Source organism: Musca autumnalis, unplaced genomic scaffold, assembly GCF_047663935.1.
Source record: "Musca autumnalis isolate F117 unplaced genomic scaffold, ASM4766393v1 scaffold_5, whole genome shotgun sequence".
In the NCBI taxonomy this organism is placed as follows: Eukaryota; Metazoa; Arthropoda; class Insecta; order Diptera; family Muscidae; genus Musca; species Musca autumnalis.
The window spans coordinates 207,272,912-207,295,979 of NW_027412088.1; the positions used below are offsets into that span (position 1 = coordinate 207,272,912).

The window sequence follows — 23,068 nt, forward strand, 5'->3', positions numbered from 1 at the left end:
GAAGATTAGCTGTGCTACAGTCGACAAATAGAAGAGTCTCAGCATACAGAATCGGGTGCATTTAACACGTTTATATATAACCAAAAAGTGAGGTTATGATTGTCCCATTAGTATTTTGTCAACAACAAGTCCCCAGTTGATAGTTACTGTTTGAACGTATACACTTCTAAATGGTAACTGAGAAGATAATACTAATATTAACAATGTGAAAAAACGCTTATGCATATCCTCACTTTTTGAGCATATTTAGTTGTTAAACGACATATGAAAACCTATGGCACACCATGCTTCTTGATATTGTATTAGGTCGTTCGAGGAATATTTCAAAAACAACATGATATTTAATAAAATATTAGGTCTTTTACCATATATTTAGATTGTCTCAAAGTTAAATTCCGATATTTTCTGCTGCTATCATTTGATGAAAATTTAAATTCAAAGTACAATTTACTATGCGTATTCTGATTTATAATTCAATTTCAATACTTTATCATAGCAAATCATTGGGAAACCACAGAATTCTAAAAAAGAAAGGTCTAGAAAGATTGTGTTTTGTTATAATTTAAAGTGGTTTATTTTTAATCTTAAGTTATTTTTATATATTCTTGTTTTTGCTGTTGTGGTACTTGAAGACTCCTAGCATTTCAATGTTGCTATTGTTACGTTATGACATTTAAAAAATGAAGAAAAAAAACCTAATTCATTATATTTATTTGACTAATATTTAAATTTCGTAATTCTTTATTTATTTTCGGTTTAATTGTTTTGTTTGGGTTCTTCTCAAAGAACGCATTTTTTTTTGCACTCGTATAATGCAGGGGCGAACATTATTAACGAGCGTTCATTTTGACAATGTAATATTTTTTGTTTTTGTTATAATTATTTAAAAACGAATTTTTCAATGAGATTTGATTTTTTAAGAAATATGTATAAGAAATGTAAACGAACGCATTAGAATAAATATATAAAAAATTAAAATATTAAAGTTACAAAATAACTTTGTGACATGGAAAGATTTTCATAAAATGTGTTATTTATTGTAGAATATTATGAAGAAAATAGTGTTATGCAAAAACATAAAAATTGAAGTTAGTCAATTTTAAGAAAATAGGTTTACAAAAAGAAAGTTTATTCTTGGAGAACTACGACTGTGAATCCGATTTCTCTTATTTCCTTATATCTAAAAAATACATCTATAATATTATGAAATACTAAGTCTGAGAAAAACTCTAAAACAAGAGTTTTGATTGTTGAATTGACGCAATGAAAATATATTGATGTAATGAAAATGGATAAAGGTTTTTCGTGTATACTTCATTAGTAGTAAAATAGAATGGTATACTGGAATTGAAAGTTTCATTAATTGTGAAAGGGAGAGATAATATATAATGAGAGAGTTTTACCTAAGTGGGTCACGAAGTGTAGTGAAATTGTGACATGTATGTATGTTTTAAGAGTTAATTATGTATTTATGTTTGCTTATTTTAATAAAATTTGCCTAGAATATAATAACTAAGCAATTGGAGATGAAAATTTTAATAAAAAGAAAAGTTTCATATATTTTCAAAATTAGTTTATAAAATTAAATCTGCATAAATTTCCATGCAAAAGCTCATAATTTTGATGAACAAATTATATGGGAAATTTCCAATATTGGCTACGTGTATTAAATTTTAATATAAATAAAATTAAAAACAAGTAAAAAAGTATTAGCCGGCTTGCCGACAGAGGTATATCCTCAGCCTGTGACGTAATGAAGAAAAGCAAAGCCAGTATGAAAGAACTATCAGAAATAAAGTTCTAATGTCTAAATGTTTGAACTTTTGTGGAGGAGGTACTGGAAGAAGTGCACCGATGTTGTCTATCTTCAAATTTAACAGAAGTTTGAAAGATCTATTACCATGTGCAAAGGTTGGACCAAATCGAGGGCTCCATTAAGGGCCAATCAGTAAGGACATACTGCCGATAAAAATTGGCTTGTAACTGCACATTGGTGAAATAATGTTTAAATGTTGTGTGGGAGGTAACAGAAGAAGATCGGTAAGCTATCAGCCACTTTAGTTGGCCACCGTGGCTTTTTTAGAGCTTTTTGACTAACATGTTAGGAAACATGGATTTGCACGAAAAACATTATTTCGCTGTAAACAGGACCACAAGAAGTAATTTCGGTAAAAAGTTGCAAACTATCCTTGACCAGCCCTTATACTGACCTTAAGTATAAATTGTGAAATATTGTGAGGCAGGTACCCGAAAATGTTTTTCGATATAGACATTCCTGGAACTTGCAAAAAGGGCCGCAAGCACAATCTGGTTCAAAAAAAAAAAAATTGACGATCCAAGAAGTGTCCCTAAACTGTACTTGGGCAGTGAACCTATATAGTCCATGTTCGAAGCTGATCTATGTCCGGAAGAAATATTTCGATGTGTATGTAAACCAACCAAATTGACCAAATTGGGTATATAGTTTTACAGAAAAACAAGTAAAAAAGTATCAGTCGGCTTTGCCGACAGAGATATACCCTCAGCCTGTATATATTGAAACAATTTTTTCCCAAAAAACGTATGTATGTGCTTAGGGGTTTTTATAAATTTTGGGAATTTGAACCGACAAAAATGTTCATTAGGATTAGGGATCAAAAGTTTTGCGGAGGAGATACTAAAAGGAATGGATTTACATTGACCATTATGGAAGTGGATCTTCAGCCACTACATATGGTGCCATATGGGGTTTTTACACACTTCGGGATGTTTACTCAAGAAGTATGGACTTGCCCCTGAAAAAAGTTTACCATCGTAATTGAGGCAGCGAATGCAACTTGCTTCAACAAAAATCAAAGTGATTCGATAGCAGGTCTTAAAGTGAACTTTTCCGACATTTTGTGTGGGAGGTACCGGATTTATTGGACAAATATAGTCCATATTTAAACCTGATTTATATCTAGTAGATATATTAGGATGTGTAAAGTATGGACCAATTCGGACACTCCCTTTAAGAGTTACCGTATGAAAAAATTTTCCGAATATTTTTGAACTTTTGTGGGGGAGGTACATGAAGGAGTGGACTGATATGGCTTATCTTCAAACTTAGACTATGTTTGGACAAAATATTACTAAGGCCAAATTTTGGACTTAATCGGCAGATCCGTTCTAGAGTTATTTTGCGCTCCAACCACCTCACACGGTGTCATAGGGTTTTTTTACAACTTTCAGGCTATTTTCTCCGGAAGTATGGACTTGCCCCTAATGAAACTTGTACCGTCGTATGGAGGGCATTGAATACAAGTTGCTAAAACAAAAATCACAGTGATTCGAGAGATCGCCCTAAACTGAACTTTTCCGAAATTTTGTGTGGGAGGTACTCGAAGGAGTGGGTCGATTGAGGCCATATTGGAACCTAATCTTTCTCTTGTAAAATGTTTACGATATACAAAGTATGAACGAAATCGGTTACTCCCTTCAAGAGTTATCGCGCGGATAATTTTTCCGAACATTTTTGAACTTTTGTGGGGGAGGTACCTGAAGGAGTGGAACGATATGGCCCATCTTCGAACTTAAATCAAATCTGGACAAAATATTTTGATACCCAAAATTTGAATCAAATCGACAGTTATCGTGCGCAACAGCCAGCCAGACAGACAGACGGACGGACATTGCTAGATCGACTCAAAATTGTCTAAAACGTATATCGTACAAACATACTTGGGGTCTAAAACCATTATTTCGATGAGGCACATTTTTGGTCGTATCAAAGTGTAAATACCTTCTTTAGCCTAAAGGCTGAGGGTATAAAAATTGAACTTTTGTGGGTGAGGTACTTTAAGGAGTGGACCGACATGGACCATCTTCGAACTTTATTTAAGGTTGGCCCAAATACTACGAGAACTAAATTTTGGACCGATCCGTTTGATCCGTTTCATAGAATAAAAATAGAGTTACTTTTACCAATTCTTTACAGTATATGTCATATTATTGATAAAAAATATTAAAAAAAATTTGAATAGAAATTTTTATCATAAATTTTTATAAAATATTGAAAATGTCATAGCCTTTTTCTATATATATTTTTTCCAGAACATTTAGTTATTTTAAACAATCTTTCTAACATCAATATTTTTATAAATAATTTTAAATTTAAATAAAAACACTTCGATTAAAATTTCTCCATTTTTTTTTGCTTTACAAATTGCAGAATTTTTCATAGCCTTCTTCCACAAATATTTTTACTACAGAAAATTAAAAAAAAATGCAGGAAACCATAAAAAATTTTAAATTGCAATATAATTATTCTTAATAAATTAATATTTTAAAAAAAACAAAATTTTATAAGTAATTGTAAATTTAAATAAAAGTTTAAGAATTTTAAATGAAAATTCTTCTTCCAAAAATATTTTTACGCAGAACATGAAAAAATTTCATATATTTCAAAATTTTTATAAATAATTTTAAATTTAAATAAAAAATAAAAAAGGCGACGGAAATCTCTAAATTTTCCTCTTTACAAAATGTAACAATTTTTACATGGTCCTCATAAAAAAATATTTTTTACATAGAAACTAAAAAAAAATAATCAATAAAATAATTTAAAATTAAAATCAACTTTTAATAAAAACCCATAATTTCCTAATAAATAAATAAAATAAAAAAACTTGGTCGTATATCATCCATAGATTTTTTTTAACCTTAAAAAATAATATTTTATTTTTTATTTTGACAAAATTTTTAAATTTGATAAATTATCATGTTGAATTATAAATAAATATTCATCGTTTGTTTGGTTTATTTCGGCTTAAGGTCAAATAAAAGAATTGGTATATTTTATTATTTTCTTTATTTTCCAATATTTCGGCTGCAATCTGCAGTCATCTTCAGGGAAATACTAAAAATAACACATATTAACAAATGGAAAATCGTACTAACACGAAAAATTCTTACTTTACTGAGAAAAGCAACAGGTTTCTTACACCGTCTATGCTAAACTAAGCTTTTGTCCGTTTATGTTTATGAACTAAGTTTCTATAAATGTGTGCACAATGGTCCGTGTCAGTCTTAAAATTCATTCTTTTTTCGTTTGGAATATTTATTATATTTAACATTTCTAAGGTAAACCTTCTCTTGTAATTATTTTCTTGTGTCAATAGTTTAACGTCTTTAAAATTTGGTTTATGCCCAGTTATAGTGCAATGTGCTGCAAGCGCCGTCTTCTGTTCAAGTGGTTTGTCCGTTCTCTGATCAGATTTGTGTCCTGATAGCCTAGTCTTAAGTTTAGTCTTTGTTGTACCAACATATACCTTTTGGCATATGTTGGCTCCGTCTCCATTACAACCTATCTTATATACTACATTGCACTTATCGTCATTGTTTATTTTGGATTTTGTTCTACTAAATAGGTTATTGACGTTATTTTTAGATTTTAGAGCTAATTGGTAGGTATCCTTAGAAATGTTAAATATAATAAATATTCCAAACGAAAAAAGAATGAATTTTAAGACTGACACGGACCATTGTGCACACATTTATAGAAACTTAGTTCATAAACATAAACGGACAAAAGCTTAGTTTAGCATAGACGGTGTAAGAAACCTGTTGCTTTTCTCAGTAAAGTAAGAATTTTTCGTGTTAGTACGATTTTCCATTTGTTAATATGTGTTATTTTTAGTATTTCCCTGAAGATGACTGCAGATTGCAGCCGAAATATTGGAAAATAAAGAAAATAATAAAATATACCAATTCTTTTATTTGACCTTAAGCCGAAATAAACCAAACAAACGATAAATTCAAAACAGGTCAACAATAACAACAACACAATAAATAAATATTTTTTTAAAGTCGACAAAAAATTGTCAAAATTGTTGTTCGAGAAGATTGTCTACAGAATTTAGAAACATCGAATATAGAAGACTTTTTATGATTTTTTTGAAGATAATGAATATTTTATATAATTTAATGATTTATTCGTTATGAATTTTTTTAATTCTATTCTTGTTGTTTTTATTTGTAATGACATGGCCAGGGAAGGAGAAGACCTGGCTTCGCTTTGGTATTCCATTTGATGTGGTCTGCTTCATTTTTCTATCGTATTTTTTTCTGCAAAGTAGCCAAATTAAAATAAATCAATTCCAAATACAAATTCAGCCCGATCATAAATATCAACTCCCTGTGAGTTTTCTCACTCTCTCCTTTAAGTTGGGACGGTAGAGCAAGAACTCTCACGGTGAGTTTAGAATTCATTATCGGGCTGAATGTCAAGAACGATAATGTTCAAAACAATTGTTTTTTTTAATGTTTCTTTTTTAAATTCGTTTTCGATTTTTCCATAAACTAATATTGCTTAAAGTTGATGGTTGGTAGTTGATATGTAACAAAAATTTTCTCTCTTATAACTCAAACTAAAATAGAAGAAACTAAAGAACGTAAGTAGAAGACGAAGAAAAAGTAAGAAATTTTTTGTTTTCAGAAAAAAATTTATTTAAATATTTTCTATTTGTTTAACTTAATTAAATTCAATAATTATTGCTCTGTCTTTTTTTAGTTTCAAGAAAATAATTTTACACAAATTTACATTACACTGTAGGAAGAAAGAATTAGACGTAGAAGAGTGATAGAGAGAAATGATTAGAACTAAAAACTATAAACATTTTAATAATTCTAAACAATATCATTTGTTTGTCAGGAGTAATCATTCTTCACGTCATCCATAACGTGAACAGCCCATTTTGTTAGAGGGATGTCTAGTTGTCGTGTTTTCTTTGACTGTTGAACCCAGTTAACCTTTTTTGTTGTTGTTGTTGATGCCATTCAGTCACAAGATTTGTTGTAGTTGGTAAGAAGTTGCGCTCATCTTATTTGCTTACAAATGACGTTGTATTCTTTGTGATCTTTGCTATTTATGTGGGCACAACGTAACCGGGATTCATGTACGAGAAGCCCACAAATTCTGTTTGATCCAAATTCATCATGAAAACTTTATCTGTGGGCGTTAAATCGGTCTTTTCCGAGGTGAATTGCTTATCGAAATTGGAAACATCTTTGCGGTGTTTCTGTGGAAGAAAAACGAATAAAAGTAATATAAGGGGGGTTACTTTGAGTAATACTTTTGAAAGGGACTCACAATTTTTGGCTTAAATGGTGGCTGAACTTCCCTATTCTCAATCTTTTCCCAATCGATACGTCTAAAGAAGGGATGCAAACGTACATCTTCTTCACCTGTTGGTCCACAGCCCAATCGTTTGTTGGGTTGCTTCGTTAGAAACTGTTAACACACGAAAAGTGAAACATGTAAATGGCATTTAAGTAAATCGAAGACGTATGGCTACTTACACCTTTGCAGGCTTCCTTGGCCTCTTTGCTTAAACTCTTAGGATATGATACATTATGATCTGTGATGGCGGCAAATAGTTCCTCTTCATCTTCTCCATCGAAAGGTGGTTGGCCTACTAGCATTTCATACAACAGAACACCATAGGCCCACCAATCAACAGATTTTCCATAGGGCTGGTAAAGTATTATCTGGAAACGCATGAAATGGAAAAAATACAATTTCAATTAAACTTTTCAAATCTTTTTCTATGAGAATTTTTAAATTATTGTTGACCAACACATTAGAAACATTTCAAAAGAAATTTAAAAATTTCACGCATCCTTAAATTTCTAATTTTTTTTGTTGCTAATAGAAATCTCTGCCATTTAACTTCAACTCACCTCAGGCGCTATATAATCCGGTGTACCGCAAAATGTTTTTGTTGTCTTATCACCAATAATATTTTCTTTGCACATACCAAAATCGGCAATTTTAACATGGCCATCGGAATCCAATAAAACATTATCCAACTTAAGATCTCTGTACAGAATGCCTTTGCTATGCAAGAAGAATAGGCCAGCGGCAATTTCGGCAGCATAAAAACTAAACAAACAAACAAACACAAACACAGATTAATGGGAGAATTTGCCATCTTCAGATACAAAACAAAAACTTACACAGCAACAGGTTCCTTAAATTTACCAAATTGTTGTATTTGAAACATTAAATCGCCACCATTAACATATTCCATAACAAAAAATAGGCGATCCATGGTCTGGAAGCAGGAATGTAATTGTACCAAAAATGGTGGTTTCTCTTGCAGGGCCAAAACACGTTTCTCAATCATGGTGCACTCAACATCATCATCTTGAATGATGACATCCTTTTTGAGTATTTTAATGGCATACAATTCTTCAGTGCCTTTGCGTTCGGCTAATAGGACCTGGAATACAAATATGTATTACAATGAGAGGTATAAGGAATAACGGAAAATTTCAACCTTGCCAAATGACCCCTTGCCCAGAACTTTAATAAAATTAAAGTCAGTGGCTCTTATCATATCCTTGTTTAGACTTTGATGGCTATTGGTTTCGGAACGCATAACCAATGGTTTTTTCTGTGATGATTTCTGTTAAGAAAGAAACAAAGTTATTTTGGGGTTTAATCTGTGATATATTCGCCTGACTCACTCTCATCTGAGATTTAAGTTTAAGCAAATCTTGTGTGGCATCAGCACATGGCACATTATAGAATTCACCCTCATCTTGGGTAAGTAATTTGAACCAGCCATTAGCAGGATTCTAAAAGGAGAATGCAGCAGAGCATTATATGGGAATTCAAGCTTTTTTTTGTTTTAATAATAATAAATTTACCTTAATAATTTCTGAGATTCCAAATGATAAGGCGCCCATGAAATCATTGCGTGAAGTACGATCCCAATCCCAGACTTCTATAAGAACTCGTCGATCTTTGTCATCGGCTCTAAGTTCACTGAAAATATTCAAATATGTACATTAGGGTGGTATTAAAAATTTGACGTCGGATTTTTTTGCGGCACCCCCTTGAAGTGTTTAGTTTTGTTAGATTTTAAGATTGCCAAAGTTTGAGCACAATCGGAATATGTTAACACGTGCCACTGGGGCCTCAAGGTTTCCATAGTAATTTGTTGGGGCCAAATGTGAATTTTTACGAAATTGCTCTGAATGCCACATTTGTTGTCCAATTTATTATGGATTTACCAGTTCATTTCTGTGGTTAAAATATTCCGATTTTGCCGAAACTTTGGCAGTCCTAAAATCTAACAAAACTAAACACTTAAGGGTGGTGCCGCATAAAAAAATCCGTCATAAATTTTTTCCATTGGAGTTAAAACTAGTCTAATGTTCATGTCAAATGTTTTTTTTTTTGAGAATTTAAAATGTTTTAATAGGAAATATAAGTTTAAAATAAAAATATATTGAAAACTTAAAATTTTGTATAGAAACATTTCCTTGAAAATTGAATTTTTTAGTTTTCTTCTGAAAAATTTAGTCGAAAATTTAAAAATTTCTACGGAAAATATTCTTCGTGAATAAAAAGAGAATAAAAACACACGAAAAAAGTGTTGTCACGGCGTGTTAGCGTTCAGAGCCAAACTCATAACTTTCAAAGGCAGCGCTAAGCGTTTGTGATGAAAGCACAACTAAATGGGAAAATCCTCATTGTTGTTGTAAAAAAACAAAACAAAAATGTATTTGAAAGAAGAAAAGTTCGAGGACAGCGAAGCAGCTCCACATCCGATATGTCTGAAGACCCTTTACCGAAGGCGAAACATGCATGTCACATAGTGGTGGGTGTGTGGGTTCGAATCGCCGGCATACCTTTTTCACTTGCATTATAGATCAAAAAAAGCTCGATTAAAAAAATAAAAAAATTAATATTTAAAAATGATCTTCGCCTAAAAAGACAACATATTCAAATAAAAAAAAATAGAAACTTTCATCGAAAATATAAAACTTATTCATCGAAAATATTAAAACTTCTTTTTTACAAAATTTTAGTCGAATATTTAAATTTTTGTACATAAATTTTTCTAAAGAAAATTCAAATTTTTCTACAGAAAAATTTCTGAAGAAAATTCAAATTTCAAAAACTAAAGAAAACTTAAAATTTTCTTTAGAAATTTTTCGTCGAAAATTTAAATTTCTTTAGCAAATTCGAATTCAAATTTTTTGTCAAAAATTTAAAATATCCTAAGGAAATGTTCATTAAAACTTTTGAATTTTGTACAAATTTAAATTTTTCATGAAAAAATAAAAAGAAAAAAAAATAAAATTTTCTATTGGAAAATTTAAAACCTTCTAAAGAAAATTTAAAATGTGCTATAGGAAATTATCTTAGAAAATTTAAAATTTTTTGAAATTTTGAAATTCCTGTAGCAACTTTTTGTCAAAAATTTAAAATGTACATAGATCATTTTCGTCGAAATTTTATTTTTTTACAAAAGTTTTCGTCGAATATTTAAACTTTTCTACAGAAAAATTTCTAAAAAAAATTCAAATTTTTCTGTAGAAAATTTTCTATAAGATTTTTCGATGAAAAAATAAAAATTTCTATAGAACAGAAAATTTACAATTTTCTTCAAATTTTTTTTTGTGGAAAACACTGTGCGACAAAAAAAAAAATGACAAGGAAAACTGAGTAGATTATGAAAGTAGAGCTAAAAATATGAGACACGTGTATCGGCGTTTTTAAAGTTTTCATAGGAAAGTATCCAAAGTAGTCGGAGCAAGTTCCGCCCATTTCTAGTTTTTTTTTCGAAATATTCGAGTTAATATATTATGGAAACCTTGAATTTTAGGTGTATAGTGTCTTTGGAAACTTTACAGAGGAGGATGTGGGCAATATTTTTGTTAAATATTGTAACCCTCATGCGGTTCATAAAAGGGGTATTTTTTCAAAAACCTTTCAAAAACTCCTTTAAAATGTGATCACATCAAATCCAAATATTCTAAAAATTTTTACTGTAGGTCTTAGAATACATCAAATCTGTAAATCTTATCTAATCGCCAGATATCTCTAAAAATAAAAAACACGTTTTAGGGTTAAAGTCGGACTTCATCTGAGTTTATTCAAAATTGTGCCACAAAACATAATTTTAGACAGATGACGCCAAAAACAAAAATATTCTTCATCAAATTTCACTATGGGTCACCAAAGAAATGAAATGTCTATTTACTTTAAATATAATAAAAATAGAATTTTTCGGCGAAAATTTAAAATTTCTTTAGACATTTTTCGCGGAAAATTTAAATTTTTTTTAGAAAATGTTCGCCGAAAATTTAAAATTTCTATAGAAAAATTTCGGTGATGTCGTCAAACATTTCAAAATTTTTTTGTCAGTATAAATTTAAATTTTCTTTAGAGAAAAAAAGGACAAAATTTTATAAAATTTTCTATAAAAATTTTTTTTCAGAAAATTTAAAATGTTCCGTAGAAAAATTTTGTTGAAATTTTAAAAATTTTTATAGAAAAATTTTGTCAAAAATTTAAAATTTTCCAAAGAAAATTTTTGTCGAAATTAAAAATATTCTATAGAAAATTTAAAATTTCTTTAGAAAATATTCACCGAAAATTTAAAATTTCTATTGAAAATTTTAAATTCCTATAGAAATTTTTCGGCGAAAACTTAAAATTTCTTTAGAAATTTTTCGCTGAAAATTTAAAATTTTTTTAGAAAATGTTCGCCGAAAATTTAAAATTTCTATTGAAAATTTTCGCCGAAAATTTGAAATTTCTATAGAAATTTTTCGGCGAAAACTTAAAATTTCTTTAGAAATTTTTCGCTGAAAATTTAAAATTTCTTTAGAAAATTTTCGCCGAAAATTTAAAATTTGTATAGAAAAATTTCGGTGATGTCGTCAAACATTTCAACATTTTTTTGTTAGAAAATTGTCAGTATAAATTTAAATTTTCCGTAGAGAAAAAAGAACAAAATTATATAACATTTTCTATAAATTTTTTTTTCGAAAATTTAAAATGTTCTGTAGAATAATTTTGTTGAAATTTTAAAATATTCTATAGAACATTTTCGCCGAAATTCAAAATTTTAAAACATCGAAAATTATACTAAAAAAATTTATTAGAAATTTTGAAAATATAGCAAAATATACTTACTAAGTAATTGTTTCATTCCATACTGGATTTAGACATGCCTTAATCGTACGCGTTTTCTTTTTGCATTTTTCATGTTCATCGGGAATAAGTTTAACCTTAACATAGGGATCACTAAGGCCATTTGGATCCATGGGAATGAGATTGCGACCTTCTTTGACTAAAAAAGAAAAACAAAATTAAAACATGTATGCCTATTATTTTTAAAATTTATTTTTATAAACTTATTTGTGTAAACTTTAATTTAAATATCTCTAGCGGAAGATATGAAAGACAAATATAGTTCCTGCATATGATATAAGCTTATTTATTAATAGAAAAGAGTATTGTGTCGCAAGTGTTTGTAGCGTAGAATACCATCAATGAAATTGGCTTTGTGATATCATCATCTTCATCGACATCACAAATAAATGGCTCTGGGGAATTGAGAGGGAAGCGAGATAGTATAGCGTTTCATCTGTTTTGCTAAACTTGTTGGAAAGTTTCATTTCAAGCGTATAAATGTATATTTTTGTACTTCAAAAGTTTGTAAATCACTCGTTAGATGGAGATAAGGATGGGGTTGTTGTTGTGGTTAAACATCTGGAAAGTTCCTAATCAATCAAAGGAACTAAATATAAACTTGTTAAAGAGTTTCGTTTTGTAGCTGTTCTGGGAATAACTGCAGTTTTTTCTTCGATTCTAAGATCAGAATGGTTAATATTTATTTACTTTATACAAATCATGTGTTCATTTGGCTGTATGTATGTATGTTATATTGACTTCGAATACGGAATTGTTTAGCTCTACACATTACGACCATGTCCTTCTTCCTACTTACTTAGTACGGTTAAGGTGTTGTCTTTAACACCCAATTCAAGGAAAATGCGTCCACGTCGTTCAGTGTGATCACATCCGCATAAGCTGGGCACGTTCTCCTTGCAGCGTGCATGCACGTTCATGTCACATGCTGTTCAAGGTAAACAATACATTTGTTTAACCAAAAACAGCCACAGTTGAAGATAAAAAATAACAAAAACACAAATTAATTTTAGTATATTTTCACAATAAACAACAACACAAAAGGCCATGGTGTTGTTGTGAGGTTTGTATTATCATTTTTGGGAGGTATTTTGTTGCAACTGGTTAGTGGTAGGTTAGTGGGTGGAGGATGATTAGTAGTAAGATAGTAGTGAAAGAGTATTTAGTTAGCTAGAAAACAAAAAAAGGACATTAGACCAACACACAGACCACACACACACACGCACCAAACAAACACACTCACACAATAGAATATAGAATGAAGTGGTTATGGGGACGACACATAAACATACACACACACTCTTTTTGAATAGAACCCAAATAAAAACTATTGAAGCAATTGAAACCGGAAATACAATTTTTGTGAACATAAGCTATACTTACTTACCTGATTTCGGCAGGAAGTCACAAAGGACCTTTAGTTTCATTTCAGGATTTTCGAAAAGGGGAAAATTTCAAATTGATTGAAAACATGTTTTTGTTGCCTTTACTCTTATCAAGGACTGTGTTAAAGGACATGTGTTGTATATAAAATAAATATTGACTTAGTCCTGCTCTCAATGTCAATGGTCAATTTGATGTTTTTTCTCTTCTTATTCAATCTATTGACAACATTTAACAAAACAAGTTACCACAAGTACGGTCAAATGTCTGAATGAGGCTTGTATATGTATGTATATGTGTGTGTGTGTGCTAGTGTAAAATTTTTATTAGGACTTTAAATGTGACAAACACACTCACTAACCCTCACACACGCTTTGTATTGTGGCAAAATCAATTTTCTAAACGAATAAACCTACAAAAATTATTGACCGTAAAAGTGTAAACATGTTCCACTTTTTAATAAATATCTTTATCTTTAGTACCTCACACCTGTCCTATGTTTCTGTGGCTATGTGTGTGTTTGTTATCATGTTGTAGTTATTTTTATATACCATAGTAAATGTCTAACACACAACTGTAAAATGTGTTTTTATTAAAGGAGTCACATGCTCTCATCTTTAGATCAATATGAAAGGGTATTCTTGTCCCACAAAAATGATGACTGGACCATGTATGTATGTGCCCTTCTTCTATTTTTATGTGGACATATGTGGGGAATAAAAAACTTTGTTTGGAACAAAGTTAACTTTAATTCTTTAATAGATTTAAAAGAGAAAACGCGATAACTGGAATATGACAGCTGGCCCTGAATAGGGTCTTAAGGTTTCTCAATGACCACTTGATACCAATTGCCCATTATCTTATTTTCATTATTATTCTCTTTCAATTTCACCACAATTTTTGTTATTAACTAAAAATTCAATTTTCTTATTGTGTTATTGAAAATTTTACACAGTGTGTTGAATATTGGCATTTTAACCACGATTACTAATTTGTTTTATATGCCCATTTGTATGTGTGTGTGTACGTGTAAAATATTAATTGCATGGTGTTTGGTATACCACTAACTATAATGAAGTACATGTATTGCATTTATGGTAATTTGCATGTGCATGCGGGTGTGTGCAAGCGAGTATGCATTTTTAATTATAACTGCGTTTTATCCATTGAATTGAAAGCTGAGAAACAACAACAACTGTCACATTGGCACACACACACATGATTAAGCAATAACTTTATAAAGCATTGAAGGCAGTTCAGGCAAAACCAAGCGTTTGGTAGTGGTGGCAAGGAAGAAGAGGATGTTGACACACACACACACCAAAGAGTCACCAGCTTAAAGACAGGTGGTTTTTGGCGTTGAGATTGAAAATTGCCATTACCATTACACTGTTGTTCCTGCACAAATCCTGCTCAGCATTGTATACAGGAAAATTGTGCCTTCCAGCTGAGGATTCAGTTTGTTTGAGCTCAAGCATCCGGATGAATATTTTCCGCATGCCATAATTAAAATTGATTAAAATTCAATTCCAATAAATTTTTAATTTATTACGTTGTGACATTATTGCCTGCCGGATCTCGATCATATAATCAGACCAAAGAAATTTTTATCTGTGCCAGTGTAGAGTAGCAAGACAAGGTGGCGTTGTTGATGGTGTGTGTGTGTGTGGGTGTAAAAAATATAAATTATTGGTCATAATGACAATGTTGATGGGTTTTCGCATCGCTCAAGGTGACATAAAGTGCTGTAATAAATTGATAAGATGATTAAGATCTACGACAGTAGAGTTTTGAAGTCAGTCTACGGTAAATATGGTATCTTGGGATCAAAGAAGGTTGAAGGAATTATTAATTTATGCCATCCTCCTGTTGAAACCATGACAGAGTTTAATTAAGATCTACGACAGTAGAGATTTGAATAGGGATAGGTAATGGAAAGCAATAATCGATGGCGGTTATTTCACTTGTCATAAAACTCGACTTTCGACTTTTTCATAACCGCAGAAAATCGATTATGATCGATATTTCGTCGATTTTCGAGTTTTCTTTTGAAAATGTAAAACCGCCAAAACTGTAAAACTGCCAAGTCAGCAATCAATGGGCAAACTCGAAAATCGATCACAAGATAATCGATTATGCGATTTTCCCTCCAGCCAAAAGTCGACCACGATTTTTAGACTTTTAACTGCAAAAAGTCGACTAATCGATTAATCGAAAGTCGACTTACCTATCCCTAGTTTTGAAGTCAGTCAAAGGAAAATATGGTATCTTGGGATCTAAGAAGGTTGAAGGAATTATTAATTTATCCCATCCTTCTGTTGAAACCATGACAGAGTTTCCAATATTGAAGTAGGAACTTTGACATTTGACAAATCATACACATATGAGCAATTCTTCAATGGGTCGTATCGCTTCAGGTTTTGCAATATCTTCCATATAATGGTACCACGCGATTTGATTTATTTGTCTTATATATGAACACATATTTATCTTCCTATGGAAAGACATATTGGTTTTCTATTAGGGAATCTCTTGTCATATCTTCTGTAAAAATACACCTTTATCTTCCATGTGAAGACCTCTTAGACATCGATAAGAATACCTCTTTGCCTCTTATAATAGACCTTTTGGACTTCCACAAGAAAGTCTTTTGTATGTAAACCTAGTAGTCTTTTTATAAAAAGGTCCAATTGGTTGTCTATAAAAATACCTCTTGGACTTCTATAACCAGACCTTCTGGTCTTCTACAAGAAAAACATTTGGTTGTCTACAAGAGGACTCTTTGGTCTTCGGTAGGAAACCATGTTGATTTCGTATAAAAGAGATTTTGAGCTGTTATATCGACAAGATAAGACCTCTTGAGACCATACAAGACTTCTATAGACAAGAGACGGCCTCTTGAAGACCTCTACAGACAAGAAAATATCCCTTGAGGTCATATATATATAGATAAGATAAGACCTCCTTGGGTCTTCCATAGATAAGAAAAGACTTCTTTAGGTCTGCCATAGACAAGAGAAGACCTATTGAGATCTACCATAGACAAGATAAGAGCTGTTGAAGTCTTCTATAGTCAAGAGAACATCTCTTGAAGACCTCTATATACAAGATAAGGCCTCTTGAGGTCTCCCAAGTCAAGACAAGACCTTTTGAAGTCTTCTATGGTAAAGAGAAGACCTTTTGAAGATCTCTATAGATAAGAAAAGACCCATTGAGGTATTCTATAGGCAAAATAATACCTCTTCATGTCTTCTATCGACAAGAGATGACCTCTCTACGTCTTCTACAGATCGGAGAAGACCTCTTGCAGTCTTCTGTCGACTAGATAAAACCTCTTGAGATCTTCCATAGACAAAGTAAGTCCTCTTGAAGTCTTTTGTAGACAAGACAAGACCTCTTGAAGTCTTATATGAAAAAGTCATCCTGAGCTCTTGAGACAAGAGAATACCTCTTTATGTTTTCTACAAACAAGAGAAGACCTCTTGAGGTCTTCTATAGGCAAGAGAAGACCTCTTAAGGTCTTCTGTAGACAAGAGTAGATCTCTTGAGGTCTTCTACAGACAAGATAAGAGCTGTTGATGTCTTCTATAGTCAAGAGAAGACCTCTTAAAGATCTCTATAATAGATAAGACCTTTTGAAGTCTTCTGTGGCCAAGTGAACACCTTTTGAAGATCTTTATAGATAAGAGAAGACCCATTGAGGTCTTCTATAGGGAAAAAATACCTCTTCAGGTCTTCTATCGACAAGAGAAGACCACTTTACGTCTTCTACAGATCAGAGAAGACCTCTTGAGGTCTTCTACAGATCAGATAAGACCTCTTGAGGTCTTATATATATGAAAAAGTCATCCTGAGGTCTTGAGACTAGAGAATACCTCCTTAAGTTTTCTATAAACAAGAGAAGACCTCTTGAGGTCTTCTCTAGGCAAGAGAAGACCTCTTAAGGTCTTCTGTAGACAAGAGTAGATCTCTTGAAATCCTTTATAGACAAGAGGAGATGTATTCTATCGACTAGAGAAAACCTCTTGAGATCTTCCATCGACAATATAAGACCTCTTGGGGTCTTATGTAGATAAGAGAAGTCTTTTTGAGGTCTTCTACAGGCAACAGAAAACCTTTTGAGGTCTTCTATAGGTAGGTAACGACCTCTTGGGGTCTTCTGTAGACAGGAGAAGTCCATTTGAAGTCTTCTATAGACTGGGAAGGTCTCTTGAGGTATTCTATAGACAGGAGAAGACCACTTGATCTCTTCTGTGGACAAGAGAGTTTATCTTGCGGTCTTTTATAGACGTTTTTTGTAGACAAGGCCCTCTGAGGTCTTTTATAAACCTCTTGTGGTCTGCTATAGACAAGAGAAGATCTCTTGAGGTCTCCTATAGACAAGAGAAGACCTATTGAGGTCTTCTTTAGGCAAGAGAAAATCTCTTGAGATCTTCTGTAGACAAGGGATGACCTCTGAGGTCCTCCATAGACAAGAGAATATCTCTTGTGGCCTTCTATAAATAAGAGATAACGTCTTGAGATTTTCAATAGACAGGAGAAGACCTCTTAGTCTTCTTTAAGAAAACGAATTTGCCTCATCTCTTGGTTTTTTATAAGAAAAACGTTTAGTCTCCTTCTATAAGAAAACCTCTTCATAAAGCAGACTTTATGTTATTTATTTATAAAATGAACTCGTAGTCTTCAATATGAACAGCTATGGACTTTTATGGGATAATATATTGTCCTTTTTAAATGGAACTCGAGATATTCAATATGAACATCTCTTGAATCAATAAGATATTTATATTTTTCAATCACAACGACAATCTGTATGAAAATTGGAAAATATGGCCCTAAAACCTATATATCAAAAACAAGTTACGCTAAGAATGTTATATGTTATGGTTACAGATTTCTTTTATTCAGAGACTCATAATGAAATTTCATTTGGAACATTTCTTTCTTTAACAATATTCCCAAAAAGTAAAGGATTTTGCTAGATTTTGATCCAGTATGGAACTGTGTAAAATTAACGGTCCAAAATTAAAACATATAATTTCATCCTAATATATATAAATTTGTAATCTAATTTTTTTAAGGAAATAGTGTACATAGATTTATGGTTTATTTTGAAACTCATAGTGAAATTTTGTGTAGAAGTTTTCATCCTTTGACACTTTTCACCTATAACCAAGTTTTATATTACTTCCATGCATCAACTAGAAAAAAGAAGGAAAAAATGTTCATCAAAAAAATTGGGAACTGGGATATTTTCATGTTTTTTCAGCAAAATTGATACTGATATTTTCATGCTATAGAATGTAAATAGACATTTCATTTCTTTGGTGACCTATGGTGAAATTTGACGAAGAATATTTTTGTCTCTGACATCATCTCTCTAAAATTATTTATTTATTTATATTATTATATTTTGTGGGACAATTTTGAATAAACTCAGATGAAGTCCGACTTTAACCCTAAAACGTGTTTTTCATTTTTAGAGATTCCTGGCGATTAGACAAGAGTTACAGATTTGGTGTATTCTGAGACCTATAGTAAAATTTTATGGTGAACAATTTTGTAGAATATTCGGATTTGATACGATCACATTTTTAATGAGTTTTTGAAAGATTTTCGAAAAAAGGACAAAAAAGACCCCTTTGATGAACCGCATGAGGGTTAATATTTTTAACAAAAATATTTCTCACACCCTCCTAAGTAAAGTTGCCAAAGACACTATATACCTGAAATGCAAGGATTCCAAGATATCTAAACTCGAATATTTCGAAAAATTTAACAATGGGCGGAACTTGCCCCGCCTATTTTGGTTACTTTCCGACGTAAACTCTGAAAACGCCGATACACGTGTCTCATATTTTTAGCTCTACTTTCATAATCTACTCGATTTTCCTTGTAATTTTTGTTGTTGTCGAACAGTGTTATTAGAAGACTCTCTGGTCTTCTGCAATGATACACATGGTCTTTTTTCAAAAGATCACTTAGTCCAGTCATTTAGTAAAGAACTTGTGTTCTCTGCAAGAGAATTTAAAGGTCTTCTTTAGGATCACAACTTCAATAAGAAAGATTTCTTTATTTTATAATTTATAATAATTTGTCTTTTAGAAGATACCTATACTGTTTTTACAAGAGGACTCTTGGATTCTATAATAAGATGTCCTTGTCTTGTCTAAGAAATATAACCTTTATCGTTTTTTCGAGAACTTATTGTTCTTGAAACCCCCAACAGTATGCAACAGTTTTGATATTTAAGCAATTTTACCAAGACATATAAAGACATAACACTACATATTGGAATTTTTAAACGTAACCAATAGCATTTATCTGTCTGGTTTTGTTTTTGTTAGTGCAAGAGATATTTGTCCTCTATGAAGAATAAAAAAAGACAAATGCCAACAGCAGCAACAGGGTGTTGAATAAATCGTTATACATTTCACCTTGGTACCGTACAAATGTACTTCAATTTCCGCTATTTAAATGGAAATTGGAAAGAAACTCTCGCAACGAATCTTAGTGGCAACAAATGTAGCCACAAGTGCAACAGCAGCAACAACAACAGTAACAGCAATAGTATTAACAAATGCAGTGGTAAATAAAATATCAATTTGTTGAAATTAATGTGTTTTTGGCCAGTGAATGCCAAATGGGAGAGAGACTGCCAGACACGGAGACAGAGAGTTTGGAGTAGGGAACAAAAGTAGAATGTCTGTCGTTCCACACTTAGTAGCGAAGTTTTTTCCGATATGTGTGCACAAGTGGTTGGTAGAATAGCAACAAATTGCTATTGGTAGTGCCATTGCTATCTGTTTGGAACATGCATATGTATGCATGTGTTTTATGGTAAAAAGTTGTTACTTTTTTGTTGTTCTGTTGCATTTCACTTCAACACACCACACATTCCTTTTTTTACAAATGTTTTTCTGGTTTCGTTTATTTGTTGAGGGTTTTTTTTCTATTTTTTACGCTTCCTCCCTTCATCAGCTACCTCTTTTGTAACTGGTAGTTGCTGTTGTTTTCTTTATCAATGTTTGAACAAAACAAATTGATTTTTCTCCTCTCACCATTTTTCATTCATTAAATTTATACAGAATGTGTGAAACTGCATTTTTATTTATACAATTTATTTGTCTAGTGTTGAGAAAAAAAAGCTGTGATAAAATTGCACTATTCATGTGCATAGAGTGTATATTGTGTTTTTGTTGTTGTTTTTGTCTTTTTATAGTTACCAACATTGCTTTTAGTTGTTACGATACATCAATCTTTAACAGTGTTGAGATTGTTTGCGTGTTCATGTCTGTCTATCTGTTTGTCAGAGTACTTGGTTGGTTGGTTTAGCGTGTCAAGTTGTTTAAACTGGCAACAGCAACAACAACGTCATGGTTATATCTGACAAATACTTTATCAATTTAACAAATAGTTTCTTATTCATTAATTTTCTTTACTTTCGTCTTGCTTGCGGGTAAAAAGCTTTTGTGTGTTCGCCTTGTCACTGCTTTCAACTTCATTTTACCTTTGGCTTTTTAAAGTTGTTGTTGCAGCACACTTTTCTTGCAGCTGTTGATTTTTCAAATGAATTGCACTTTCAAGTGACTTATTTTGCAAGAGAAAATACTCAAACAGAAGAGAAAGAAACACACAACAAATGTGTAACTTTTTAGACAAATGCTGTTTTTCTTTTCACAAAGAAAAATGATTTTCTTTGCTTTCAACTTGTTGAAGGTGGAAGTCTTTAATGTTTGTTATAACACTTAACGGTCATAAGTTCCACAAAAAAAAAAGAGTTTTTAAGGAATCTTTAGTGCTCCTTGAATATGATTTACTGGTATCTAACAAATTTACACCTTGGGGCGTATGACTGTTGTCACCATGTATACGCCTTGATGTTTTAGACAAAATCTATTGCTGCGTGACTTCCTAATGCTTCCTATTTTCCCATAGGATAATAAAATAAATAATAAAGCATTGTCTTTGCATATGAATCACAACAGCACACATAAGTGTCTTTCACCATAAAGCATTTATTTTATTTGTTGCGGACTCATAAAATCTATGACAAAAATTATATGTAAATTATAGTCCTTCTATGGAAATGTGTGTAGGCAAAAGGTACAGGATTGGCTCCAGTATTTATTTTATATCTTAATTTTGAATTGTAACAAATGGGGCCTCCACATAGTAATGCTAATGCCATTGTCATAACCTCCATAATTTTATATTCTCCCCCCCCCCCCTTTATTTCCTTTTTTTGCTTTATGTGTCACATAAATGCCGACTATGTATGCATGTATGTGTGCGTGTGTACACATATTAGTTAGTTGTATTCCATGTGAGTGGGTACATTTACATTTTGATGGGATTTATGTATGCATGTCATTCTTTTTGTTGTTGCTGTTCTTGTTGTCGTTGTTTTGTCCTCCAGTCACAAAAAAAAATCCGTACAACAGGGACTTGCTGCTCACATGAATATGTTTTTAGAAGGGATACCCTTACAACAAAACAACATCCCCAGCAGTTGCACAACAAGAACAACAGCATCAGTGGCAGTTGTAGCGCAAACAAATCAAAAGCCTTTAACGCTTATGCGCCATTGTGTCTGCAAGAGTTATTGTCTGTAACATTGTCTAAGTTGTCCTTCAGGATTTTTTTTGTTGCCACTGCTGCTGTTGCTGTTCGGTTTTGTTAGCCTCATTTGTATGGAATATATTTACATATACATATCCCTGGGCACTTTCCATTGTTTTGGCGTAAGGTTGTCACACATATTTGCTTTATCCTGACTAAAACTACAAACATCCTTACAAATGTACACACACATATACTGTGTATATGTAAAAAAGGATAAATGTTTTGTTTTCTTTATAAATCTTTTTTGTCGTCATTGTTGTTGTTGCTGCCTCTGCTGTGGTTATAAGAGTTGTTGGGCTACTTGTCTGGCATTGTCATTCAGTTGGATAAACCTGCAACCATAGCCTGAACCTCACTTTGCATAGGGATAATCACAATACAAACACATGTGAGCAGAAAACAATTCCTTTACAAAAGCAATAAAACCTTTTGAGAGGATGATGCTGATGAAGATGATTACTGTTAAATATAATAATGCGCTTGACATTAAAATGCCATTGTATTTTTCGTTGGATTTTGGAAGCTTATTTTACTATTTATCACATGTGTATGTTTGTGTATAAGAGGGGAAAAGTATTTAATCAACTGTTTACATTAACTCTTACCTTTTAGTTGACATTGTTGAAAGAGTTTCTAAAAAGGTCTTATCTGAATGCTATGCCCAAGGAAAGCTACTTATTTGGGAAACCGAAAAAAAAACTTGAACATTTCAAAGAATTCGAAAATATCAAATTTTATACTGAAGTGACTGTTTATTGACCCTATATAGTTTCAATAATCATCGTAAAAGTGTTCTGAAACTATTTCCGAAAAGAGATATTTTATCATATTGGTGTGTATAAGTATTGACATACTGTATATGTCCTATGTTGCTTCCATTCTTAAGAAGGATGCCGGAAGATGTGTGTTTCTGTTAATTTCTTCTTAGAGCATGTGTATTTCTACATTCCCACACATATAGAAAGGTGCCATCTGTGGACCTTGCGATACCTAAAGAACCCTCCTATGATGCCTTTTATAGAGGATTCGGTGCTCAATTTTTTATAGACTGAGCCTATCTTTATGGACGCTCTTTATAGAAGCTCCTTC

The 23,068-nt window shown here is 31.9% G+C and overlaps 1 protein-coding gene across 44 annotated transcripts in view; it reads right to left on the reverse strand.

Moving 5' to 3' along the window:
* Positions 1 to 6,440: 6,440 nt before the first annotated feature.
* Positions 6,441 to 23,068, reverse strand: part of Pkc53E (Protein C kinase 53E) — a 168,694-nt gene continuing 152,066 nt past the window's right edge. For all 44 annotated transcript variants that reach the window (XM_073992927.1, XM_073992934.1, XM_073992948.1 and 41 more), the window contains 10 exons: positions 12,771 to 12,899; positions 11,954 to 12,110; positions 8,671 to 8,788; positions 8,488 to 8,598; positions 8,298 to 8,426; positions 7,975 to 8,240; positions 7,699 to 7,900; positions 7,318 to 7,506; positions 7,109 to 7,249; positions 6,441 to 7,037 (listed from right to left, as the gene is read on the reverse strand). In XM_073992927.1, the coding sequence (XP_073849028.1) occupies positions 6,885 to 7,037; positions 7,109 to 7,249; positions 7,318 to 7,506; positions 7,699 to 7,900; positions 7,975 to 8,240; positions 8,298 to 8,426; positions 8,488 to 8,598; positions 8,671 to 8,788; positions 11,954 to 12,110; positions 12,771 to 12,899 (1,595 nt within the window). In that variant the 3' untranslated portion in view covers positions 6,441 to 6,884. The remainder of the gene's footprint in view (positions 7,038 to 7,108; positions 7,250 to 7,317; positions 7,507 to 7,698; positions 7,901 to 7,974; positions 8,241 to 8,297; positions 8,427 to 8,487; positions 8,599 to 8,670; positions 8,789 to 11,953; positions 12,111 to 12,770; positions 12,900 to 23,068) is intronic.